The sequence below is a fragment of the Vigna radiata genome, chromosome 5 (assembly GCF_000741045.1).
Source record: "Vigna radiata var. radiata cultivar VC1973A chromosome 5, Vradiata_ver6, whole genome shotgun sequence".
Taxonomy (NCBI): domain Eukaryota; kingdom Viridiplantae; phylum Streptophyta; class Magnoliopsida; order Fabales; family Fabaceae; genus Vigna; species Vigna radiata.
The window spans coordinates 8,819,650-8,831,463 of record NC_028355.1 but is presented as its reverse complement, the minus strand read 5'-3'; the positions used below and the strand labels follow the sequence as shown (position 1 = coordinate 8,831,463).

The following is an 11,814-nucleotide window of genomic DNA, read 5'->3' as shown; positions in this document are numbered from 1 at the left end:
CCATGAGGAGAAGTTTAAGAAGAAGTCTTTATTTTTAGGTTTAATCATTCATCAAGTCCCTATTTTTGTGTGGAATCTCAATTTCGTCCCTTTCTTTCAAAAAATCTCAATTGGGTCCCAAATTTATGAAAATTAAAACAATTAGATCCTTTCCGTTAAATTGTCTTTAACGGTGTTAGTGGAAATTGAATGTGACACGCGGTAGTCACTTTATTAACTGACATGGCTGGTCATCTAAAGCACTTGGATAATTCAATTTTTTAAATAAAAAAATGAAAGTATTTCTACGTAGCAACTCTGTAGTAATCCACTTTCTCCTCTTCTTTCTCTTCCCTTCTCCAATTACTTTGTCTTTCCTTCCTTCCTTTCTCTCTCTAAGGTATTTTTTTTTATGAAAGTTACCAGATGCACACACAAAGATTCTTTCTCTCGTTCTTAGGATTTTTTTTTTATTAAAGTATACTTGTTTGCTAGTCCTTTTTTGGAAGTTGCTACTTTTGAGCACCGGTTTTAGTGACCAATATGTTTTGAATGTTTCAGATGAGAGGGGAGATGAAGGTTGTTGATTTTTCATGGTGGTGACTTTACTGGGCAGTGTCCATTTTTTGTGATGCTGGTGTTTTTCTCATAAAGTTTGGATTTTTTTTTTCTATCTGGGTTCTGGAAAAATGTGGGGTAGGTGGCGATGGTGTGCTGGTGGTGGTTTTCTAAGGCAAAGGGTATCTGTAATTGGTAGTGTTAGTCATGGTCATAGGGAAAAGCTTCATCCTTTTGATCCTCCTTTGATGTGTGGTGGTGGGATGACGCCTTTATCTTTTCTGTTGAATCAAATAAAGAGGGTTGTATCAACTTCAACTGCGGGTGGGGGTATCAATAATGGTAATGAAAGAGAACATTTTATATCATTCTCGGAAGCCAAGAAGCTTATGAGGTTTGTGAATGTGGAGTCCCTCAAGATGAAGCTTGGTATGGAAGGGAAGGAAGTTATTTGTTATTCTGAGCTTCTTGATCTTTGATAGAGATATACACATATCTCTTCTTCTTTGCCAAGTCCAGGCATGTCCATGCGAAGAAGCAGACCATCTTCTGTCTCTCTCGCGTTCCATCCGCGACGAACTCCGGCTCCAGCTCCGATACCGTGAGGCGCAGAGAGGAACGAATTGTCCATGAACTGATCCATCATGTTTAGAACCTGGCTTAAACTCCGAGTAGGGAAAAACGGATCCAGCACGTCTGAGAAGATATCGTCACGACGTGTGGTACGAGGGGAAGAGAGTTCTGAGCGACGTTCAACGTCGTCGTTCCGGTCGTTGTAGTTGCGCATGACGTTGGTGTTGAAAGAGCGAGAGGCTGAAACAGCGGGACGAATGATAGACTTGGAGAGGAGAGAAGAGGAGAAAAAGCGCTTTGCAATGAGAGAGGACGCCATTGAGATTGCAAAAAGGTAGCTTCGATTGAGAGATTCTCTGTTCAGTGAAATGGATGAGACAATGGGCGATATTTCTATCAAAGAAGAAGAGATCTGTATCTCTATCAATCTTTGCAAGAACCCTAGAAGAACTCAAAAGAATCCCAATTCCTAATACGATAAAATAAAATTCTCGATACAATTTCGGTTTATAATTTTCATTTTTTTTATTTAAAAAATTGAATTATCCACATGGCCAGCCACGTCAGTTAACAAACTAACTATCGCTTGCCATGTCCAATTCTCACTAACACCGTTAAAGATAATTTAACAGAAAAGATCCAATTGTTTCAATTTTCATAAATTTGGGACCCAAATGAGATTTTTTGAAAGAAAGAGACGAAATTGAAATTCCATACGAAAATAGATGAATGATTAAACCTTATTTTTATTTTGAGGGATGGAAGACGCAGAGGAGAAGAATCTCCACCTTTCACCAATATAAAATATACTTTTTTTACAATAATTTTTTATATCGTGAAATTCATCAAGTATAAAAAATAACACGGTGGAAATATCATAAGATAACTTTTTCAACACCAATTATATTCAAAACAGGTATAAAAAAAGTAAAAAAAATACTTTTTACGCCGGTTCAACTTATAACTGATATAAAAATAAGTTAATTTTTTTCTATATTTAATAAATGTTAAAATCGATAGAGAAATAACTTACAAAAATATTTCTATACCTAATAAATGCTAAAACCGGTAAGTTTGGAAAAAAAATTGAAAGATAGAACTTAGGAACCAAATTCATTCCTCTTCATACTCGGCCTCCTTCGTAAGGTCGCGAATCTCAACAATGCAGCCGCCGCTTCATCACTTCGTTTGCCCACTCCGACTGAAGGCAACAAGAAAGAGCGTGGCTTTTGTTGTTTTCCCGACGCCACCGTTGCCATAATCAGCTCCGACCTCCTTCCGCTCCAACTGCCACCAATTCCCGTTCTCATTCTCTGACGGTCACCAATGAAGCGCTCAATGTTATGATTTATGAGGCTCCGACTTCTGGCAAAGTACGGTTTGATGACCTCGATCATCTACGCTATCTCGATCTCCCTTCTTCTTCTTTCGAAGAAGAACCACAAGGTAACCTAAATATGATATTATCTAAATACGATTTCATGTTTTATTGGTACTGTTAATTGTTGAGTTTTGTTTTTCCTCAACGAGAAGCTCTCAAATGTATGACTGGTAGTTTTATTTTGATGATGTTTTCTTCGAGCTTATTTATGTTCTTTTGCTGGAGAGAAATTGCGTAGTTTTGTTTGCTTTCTAAGGTTTAATTTCTTAATGGAGTAATTGCTCATTAAAAAATTGTTAATGATTGTATAAATGTCTTCTAACCTAGACAGAAGTCAAGTCAAATTAAAAAGTATTTTCTTAATAGATGAATTGTTGGCAAAAATTTTAGTTGAATTTTGACATTGATACTTTTTTGGTAGAATGTCGTTAATAGATGAATTATGTTCTTAGTATGCAGTCTCTTGATTCGTTGAATTAGAGAGTAATCAATTTGTAAGGCACATATGTTCTATGTTCTGTTTTTGTTTTCTTATAATAGTTAATAATCTTGCAAGTCCATCAATATCTAATGGAACTGGGAACTGAATTTCTGTTGTTATGTGAACTTGGAGTTATATTCTAGAAATTATTGGGTGAAGGAATGTTGAGCATAATGCAGTTATGTGTGTGTGAGTAGAATTTGCCTTAGCCAGATGGAGTGATACAATGAAAAGAAAACTGTGTATGGACATGATCAATGTGCGTACTGTAAAATTTGTACTTTCCAGATGGACTGACATGAAGAAATGACCCCATTAGTGTCTCAAGTTAGGACCGTAATGTGAGTAGTAGTTGTGAGAACACTGAATCGTGCATTTAAACAAATTTATGCTATGACTCTCTCTTGCCATCTTTAAAAAAAATTAGCCTTTGGTTATTTCACATAATTGTACATTAACTTAGGAAGAACTGTCTTACTGAGTCTTTTTTAAATAAAAGATTTGGTTTACTTGTGTTCTCTTGGTCTTATTTTGATTGTTTTGGTATCTTAGTTTTGGTGAACATGCAAGTAAAATTTCCTATGTTTGTTTCAATTATCTAGGGCTGTTGCACCCTTATAATTGATATAAAAGCCTAGAGAAGAGAGGATTGATTCTTCCACAAAAAAAGAAGGTTAGTTTAAGCTGTTGTCATTTTGTCAAGCAGATTTGGTTGAAGGATATGCATTTGTTTTATGATAAATATGGATTGTGTATTGGATTATGTTGTTACTTTCTTATGAGTTGTCTTACCCTTTGGTTATTTCTGCATAGTAAGGTTCATATGATTTTACAAAAGAAATTGTAGCATAAATTTTCATTTATAACTTACTTGCATTTCATTTCTTCATTTTTGTAGGTGAAGATTATAAAGTGTCTTGTTGAGAATATTGTGGTGGACATTTCATTTAACCAACTTGGAGCAATATTCACCCTTTATTTTCTTCAGGAGGTATATTGGTGAATTCTACTATCCTAGAATTCTCATTTTATCTACATCTTTGAATTTTAACTGATACTAAGTTTTAATGTATTTAGTGGTGTTTAATGTTTTTTCTGCTGTAGGTTGATAAGTGGTAGTGGAGTTAGTTTACTAGGAGTTTCTTTGAAGGGATTATGTGTGGTTTGTTGTTTTGTTGCAGGGGATGAAAAAGGAAGGAAATGCTGCTAAGTTTGTCATTTGTGATTAAGCATGCCATCTTTTAGGTGCCTTTTTATTTTATATTTCTAGCCTTCCTCCTTTTAGGTTTGCGAAGCTACTACTTTCATATGTTTAGATTGTTAACAAGGAAGCACAAGGACAGAGGTTCCTCTCAAGATATTACGTTCTACCATAGTGAGTATATGACTGTGTGAATGCACGAATTATTTTTCCAACTGATAATTATTTGATGAGAAGGTTACTTCTTCTAATTCATATTTATTTCTTATAAAACTATTATTACCCATCAGAAAACTAGTTTTTTTTTGTCTTTATGATCCAGTAATAGAAGTTACATAATCTATGCATCTTTTTGTTTTAGGGTCTGTTGTAGAACCCTTATTAGTTGTAGTAGTGGTCTTGGTAGAAATGTGCTATTTTATCAGTTTTGTAAATTAAGTTTGTCTACATGGGCTCATGTTCAGGCATAAACCCATGTTTGGTAGAACCCTTAAGTTTGTCTACATTGTCTTTCTAATGTGTTGGCACATTCCTTATGTTCTGCCATAAACCTCGTGCATCATATAAATTTTAGTGTTTTATTCTATTTAAATAGATGAGTCCTAACGTAATTACAAGTGAATCGTTACTTTGAAGTTTCAAAATTACTCTTCTGCTAGAAGAAATTATGGGTAGGATTACAATTTAGACTCTATTTACTAGGAATATAATGAAAAATGAATTTAATAGCTTGTTGAGGGTGTCTATATGCTAGTATTATGTTTATTATTTGACTTATATTTACTAAAGTAGAAAATTTTATTGTCAATGATTAGTGTTTTTTAATTCTAATCTTTGAAGAAACTTGTTTTAAAGGTTGTGACTTTTGGTTCTTTTCTCTGGAATGTTGAGAGCTACGTGGACTCAAGGTACCATTTTGTCTTGAACCGAGGAAAGCGTTGAATGTGTATCCTTCTTACAACCCAACAGGTGGAGTGTTATATGCATTGGGTTGTCGATATGAGTTTTGTTTTCTCCCATACATTGCAAAACATAGATTATGGTGTGTGGGTACTAACTAATGAAGTATATTTTAAATGTGATTCGGAGTTTGATAACGGTTGAAATACCGTTATTTTTATACTTAAATTTGACACTAAACACATTCTTTATGATTTAGAAATTAGCCTGAAATCATGCTTTTTGCTTAAGTTAGAGAATAAGAGAGTTGAAGGTAGTATTATTGGTATTATGCTTGGTTTTCCTTGTTTTGACAGGAATTAACATGAATTGGATGAAAGAAGTTGAAGTAGTAAGGAGTTAGAAGAGAAGGAGGAAAAGTGCACAAAAGAAGAACCGCAACCACCGTTGAACGCCATTTTCACTGCTGAGCGCTATCTTCACTGTGGATTTCTCTGGCTGACGCTTAAGCACCAACGCTAAGGGGAAAATAAGTGTCGTAGTCACTGCTGAGCGGTACTTTCACGGCTGAGCGCCAGCCTCTTCAGTGAGTTCACTGCCAAACTCCTGGGCATCAACGTTGAGTGATAATTTTGAGTGCCGCACCTATCGTGGGCCTGGGCCATTTTGCTGTTATTTTTATAGTCTATATATTGATTTGCACGACCCAAAGAGGGTATCTTTTGACAGAAAGAGGCGCAGAAACACTCCTTTCACCCCTCGGAGGTGGATTTTGGATGTGGAAGCGCCAATCTACAACCTTTAGGGTTCTATCTTTCATTCTTTTCATTATTTTCATCTAGTTTCACCATGTCTATGGTGAACTAAACTTCCATTGTTGTTGGGGAAACGATGTAATCCTTTGAAACTCTCATGTATTGAATTGATTCTTGATATATATGCTTTACTTCATTAATTGTTAGGGTTTTTCCTCTACACTCTATGCATGCTTTGTTTAACTCATTCAATTGCATGATCATTGATTTTGTCGATATGGATACATACAGGGAAATCTAGACTTGGGGAAATTCTCTCGGGAGCAATATTACTTAGACATAGGGATAAGAGGACCGATTACCTTTAAGCTTCTGTGCGAATGTAATGCATGATTAATTGCTAGGGAGACAAGACATTGTAAACTAGTAATTAGGAGTAGACTCTCTTCACTGAGACATCGGGTTTAGGGTAAATTAGAAAGTGACATTGACATTAATGAAGGAGTTGAATTTGTAAATACATGAGAGTGGATAGGATAAAGTCAGAAACTTTAACAACATAATTCATCCATACATCATTCACCTGCGTAATCTTTGGTCAATTGATCACAACTGCATTCATGTTTATTTTCTGTCTTGCATTATAAACACTAATTTTCGTTTCTCAAGTCTTAAATAATCAACAAATCACATGACTGTCTAGGCCAATGAGTTTCTAGGGAAAATGATACTTGGTCTTACCATTTATATTACTTGATACGATTCGGTACACTTGCCGGAGTCTTAAAAAAGTTAAAGTCCAATTATTGTTTCTCTAATTCATCTGTATATATTGTACTATAGTGATGGTGGCTCTCACTAGTGCAAAAAGGGCTTTAAACGTCAATTATTTTGGGCTTTTAACGTTACCTCCCGAACCGTCGTCTTTATGGGTGATGTTAATGGGACGTTAGATTTTTGCAGGTGCGACGTCGTTATAGACGTCAGCTTAATGACATATGCAACGTCTATAAAGACGTCAGACATTGCACTAACCGACGTCTAAGGGCACTATAGACGTCGGTTCAGTGACACATGCGACGTCTATAAAGACGTCAGACATTGCGCTAACCGACGTCTAATGACACTATAGACGTTGGTTAGTGCATTAGTTCGTTGTGTTTTGGTGCAATTTTTCTCGTGTCTTTGGGTAGCGTAGTAGAACCTCTTTCCTTTGCTAGTTTCTTCATAAGAAAAAATTGCGTCTTTTACATCTCTTATGACATTTCAACCCAAAGACGAACCTGGGTCGTTGCCTAGGTCCATTCTGACCGCCAATGAAAAAGAATACGATGAGAATACGGTGTCATCGTATTCTTTTTCTTTGGTGGTTGGAATGGAACTAGGCAAGGACCCAGGTTCGACTTCAGGTTTGAATGCCATAAGAGATCCAAAAAACGCAAGTTTTTCTTACGAGGAAACTAGCAAAGGGAGAAGGTGCACTATGCTACCCAAAGAGACAAGAAAAATTGCACCAAAACACAACGAAAACTTATTTTGATCGGTTCAAATGAAAGATAATACATCAAAGATTACTTTAATTGGAGTAAAAACAACTTTAAATGGTTTACGGGTGATCAAACGCACCTGGAAATGCATTGCAGCGGGGAGAAAAGGCGAAGGAAGATGATCAAACTGTTGGTTCGCACCGATTATTTAACAAGAAATTAGACGTCAGTTGCCCACAAACCCGACGTCTATAATCACATATATGTCAGGAGCCTCACTAATATGACGTCCATTCGATTTAAAAATTAATATTTGTGTTATATATAGACGTCGGTGTGGCGGGATGAGACATCTAGTTGGCGAAAACGAATAACTTTTCACATACATGGCCAGACTATAGACATTGGTTCAAAGGGGCCCTAATGTCGATAATCGCATATAGACGTCAGGTGGCAGGATCAGACGTCTAGATGGCGAAAAAAATTAACTTTTCACCTACCTCTCAGACTATAGACGTCGGGTAAGAGGGACACCGACGTCTATATGAAGGAAATAAATGACTTTTCACTTACTTGTCAGACATATAAACATCAGTTTCTAGAGGCACCGACGTCTATAGTATTATAGACGTCGTCCCCCTCCCCCGCCGCCCTCGCCCTAACAGACGTCAATAGCCTTAACTTATTTACACAATTGCCACCGGTCAATAATTTATGTCACTGTCCCCTCTAACTGACGTCTAATGGGTGATGTTATAACCCGATTCTGCACTATCTCATTAATAAAGGAAAGGTTATCTTCAAGGGTTGATAAAATCTACTTTTTTATTTGTTTGAAATAAAGCTGTTAGGATATTTATCCTATTTATCATGATTATATTGTGTCTAGGGTTAATCTAATTATCATGATTATATTGTGTCTAGGGTTACTCTAATTATCATGATTATATTGTGTCTAGATTACTCTAATTATCATGATTATATTGTGTCTAGGTTACTCTAATTATCATGATTATATTGTGTCTAGGTTACTTTAATTATCATGATTATATTGTGTCTAGGGTTACTCTAATTATCATGTACTCTTGTATCAATTTATTATTATAAATAGAAGATTATGAGAGAGATCAATCAAGCCCTCTAGAATTATTTTACAGTTTAATTCTCAAGTAAAGCAATATATTTGCTCTCGTATTCCTTGCCTCTAACAAAAACCAAAATATCAACGCAACTTATTTTTATTTCATCAATCTTGACCTTTTATTTACATGAAGATAATAACCTATAGTCTCATTATGGTTCTTAGATTATAGGTTTTATAAATTTATTATGCTTTAAACTAAATTCCTTTAAAATATATCATCAAGTTATCTGTTGGAGAGACTTTTGGTAACATGCCAATATTTTATACGCATCTCTATGGTATAAATAGTCTAATTAAGATAAATGACTTTGTCCATGGGTGTATTAGCAATGTTATACATAATGGTATGTTAAGACCGTGTTCATTGAGTCAAAGCTTCTTTCTTCATTATCCAAGAAGATATTTTTTTAATCTCATTAAGCAAATTTTTGGCTTTTCAGGTTTTCATGAGAAAATCAAACTCCTTTAATTATACCAATGCAGGTATGCATGCATTCTTTAATAGTCTTCACAAATGAACTTTGTTTTTGAATCATTGTTGTTCGATAATGTAAATCCTATATTATTCTATTTAATGAATATTTATTCAAGATAAGTTTGCTATTCTTATTGTTATAAAAGATAACTTGGACTCTCAAATTCTTAACTTCCAGGCACTTAGTTGTTTTCTTTGCATCTTGTGTAGAAGCTGATTCCAAGGATTAAATAGGTTGAGTTTTCCTTCTCATCCATTGGAGGCTATAATATACTCATGGAAAAATGTTTGTGGTATACTTTCTTATTCTTTTGTATGGAATTTAATATGTCCAATAACCCAATAGATCATGATCATTTAGTTCAAAAACTAATGATATAAGATAAAGAAACAATTTTAGATATGTTGTCTTTTAACTTTATCGTTTCAAGTTTGATAAGTTGATCCTTACTAATGACGTCAAAATAATGAAGTTTGAACTTTAATAACTTTGAAATATATGTTTCAATCATTATAGATTCAACTATATACCCCGACATGTAGTTGAAAAAGTGTTTCCGAGGCAAGTTATCTCCTCCAATGTTTTAGAATACATATAGGCGTGAGTATAAAATTCCCCCCCTTAAATGATTACTGATTTCTATTCTTCTTATTTAGACTGCTTTGCTCACATAGGCCTCGATGCTCCAAGGAAAAGTGTGTTAAAATCAATGCTTTTTTCTTCTATGATTATGTGCTTCTACGATTATGTACTCATCTTGTTCTTTAGTGTATCCATGGTCAATTAATTTCATAATACCTTTATGCTTGTGGAGATTACATCACTGTTAACCACATACATTCATTCTGTTTATGTTTCAGTTAACACTTTGGTTATTTCAAAATATGGAACAAGTGGAGACTATCCTCCTTGGACTGACTTAGCTATGACTTTATAGTGGAAGATATATTTATGGTCTTGTAGATGATTCTGGTTGGATGAAGTCACATGGAAATACAATGTCTGTTGTTTCTCTTGTATTAGTGTTTAATAGACAGAGTGGTAGAGAAGGGGGATAACCACTGTGCTATATCTAAAGAAGAACAGGCTGCTATAGTTGCTGCAGAGGTTGCACGTGTTAAAGCTCTTGCTGCTGCTGAGGTTTGTTTCCCTTGGAGTTTTGGTAGATATTTTATGACACGTCTCCAATGGAGCAACATGTCATAAGGATGTTCGGGAGCAGTGGGATGCATTTCTTTTAACCATTTGTAAATGATTAGATGTTTTAATATTACATTTTGAGTTTAGGAATTATTTTATGTGTAACTATGTTAAATAATTATGTTAGGTAAATATATTTACGAACTTTGTTGGGTAAATATTACATTTTGATGTGCTAATAGAAACAATATCGATTATTTTGCTTGTTATGATTATTTAGACTGTATTATGTATGGGATTGAATTTTATGCAGGTTTGGATATGGATAGTAGCACATACAAATCAAATATTCTAAAAAAAACCACTTTTTACACCTGTTATAGGCAGAAACTGTGTAAAAGTTAAAGTTTTTATACTTGTTCTAGAGCCAGTGTAAAAAATTGAAAACTTTTTATACCCCTGCTTCTATACCTACTCGAAAACCTGTATAAAAAGCCTCTTTAACAAGTAAAAAAAACCTATTTTGCACTAGTGTTTTGGAGTGTTAGCTATCATTCTTTATTTAAAGATGGTTATAGATTTCGGTGGTAGAAAAATTAGGAATAGTAAGCAAAGAGAGGTACTGGTTATAATTGGGTAGAGTTGGTTTAGAAAGAAAAGATAAAAGAAGAAATACAAGAATGTAAGGAGAAAGGAAGTGTGTTTAGAGTAATGTGGGTGTGGTGATGAAAGGTGAGTGTGAAGAAAGAAAGAAATGGTAGTAGTAAAAGGTTGAGGTTTAATCCTTACAATTAAGAAGAAGAAAAAGAAGGAAGAAATATGGTGCGACATGGTTCTGGCAAGGGCGATATTGAAGGAGAAATGGGTTTAATTTGTAGTGAGTTAATGAATGAGGTTTAAGGTTGTGAGAGATATAGAAGATTTTGGAAGGAAGGAAAATTTGTTGTTAGGTTTGGCAGAGAGGGAAGTGGTATTCTAGGTTGGGGTTGTAAGGGTCTTGGGTTTTATGAATGAATGGAAAAATTATAGAATGCTTTGGTATGAAGAAGAGAGAAAATGGAGGTGTTCGATCATACGGATAAAAGGAGAAGTTGGGGAAATATGATGCAGTGTTGTGATTGTGGATATAATTGGAGGGTGTGTGTGTGTAAGGAAAAGGGAACGGAGAGAGTAGAAAATAAGTAAGAATGGTCATGTATTAGTTGGCGTTAGGGAGTGAATCTTTTGGTGATTATAACAGTGTGGGAAACAGTGTGCAGGGGCATTGAAATGTTTTGCAGTATATACATGAGAATAAAGGGTGAAGGTTTGATGGAAGAAGTATTTGGATGATTCTGGTGGTGGAAGTAATCAACTGTATCTTCTTCTCTGATTGGACAACAGCAGCACGCACCAATGGAAGTTGTGCTTGGCAACACAGCGGAATGGATTGAAGAATGATGATGATGAACGGAGGAAGCAAAAACTATGAGAGTCACTCTTCAAATGGTGTTCGGTGGCTGGATTGAAGCAAAATGGATGACTCGGTGATGAAGATAAGGTTGTGACAGAGGCAGATTGAATCGAACAGTGATTCGCTGATGAGAAACTAATGAAGCGGTGTAGGGGAAAATTGAATGAAGGTAGAGGTTTAGGTGCTGAAATGTGATGCAAATGGTGTAGAGGAATGCTAGGAATGGAAGCCTAGCTAGGGAGAGAGGCTAGAGGAAACTCTCAAGCTCTCTCTCGGTGACCTTCAA

General features: G+C 35.2%; 1 protein-coding gene across 1 annotated transcript; it reads right to left on the bottom strand.

The window, feature by feature from the left end:
- Positions 1 to 227: 227 nt before the first annotated feature.
- LOC106760273 (heat shock 22 kDa protein, mitochondrial-like) lies at positions 228 to 1,516 on the bottom strand. The gene has a single exon (XM_022780225.1). The coding sequence runs from the start codon at positions 1,427 to 1,429 to the stop codon at positions 992 to 994; it is 438 nt and encodes a 145-aa protein (XP_022635946.1). The 5' UTR covers positions 1,430 to 1,516; the 3' UTR covers positions 228 to 991.
- Positions 1,517 to 11,814: the final 10,298 nt, after the last annotated feature.

Coding starts and splice junctions, on each gene's coding strand:
- LOC106760273 (XM_022780225.1), bottom strand. CDS start 1,429: ATGGCGTCCTCTCTCATTGCAAAGCGCTTTTTCTCCTCTTCTCTCCTC.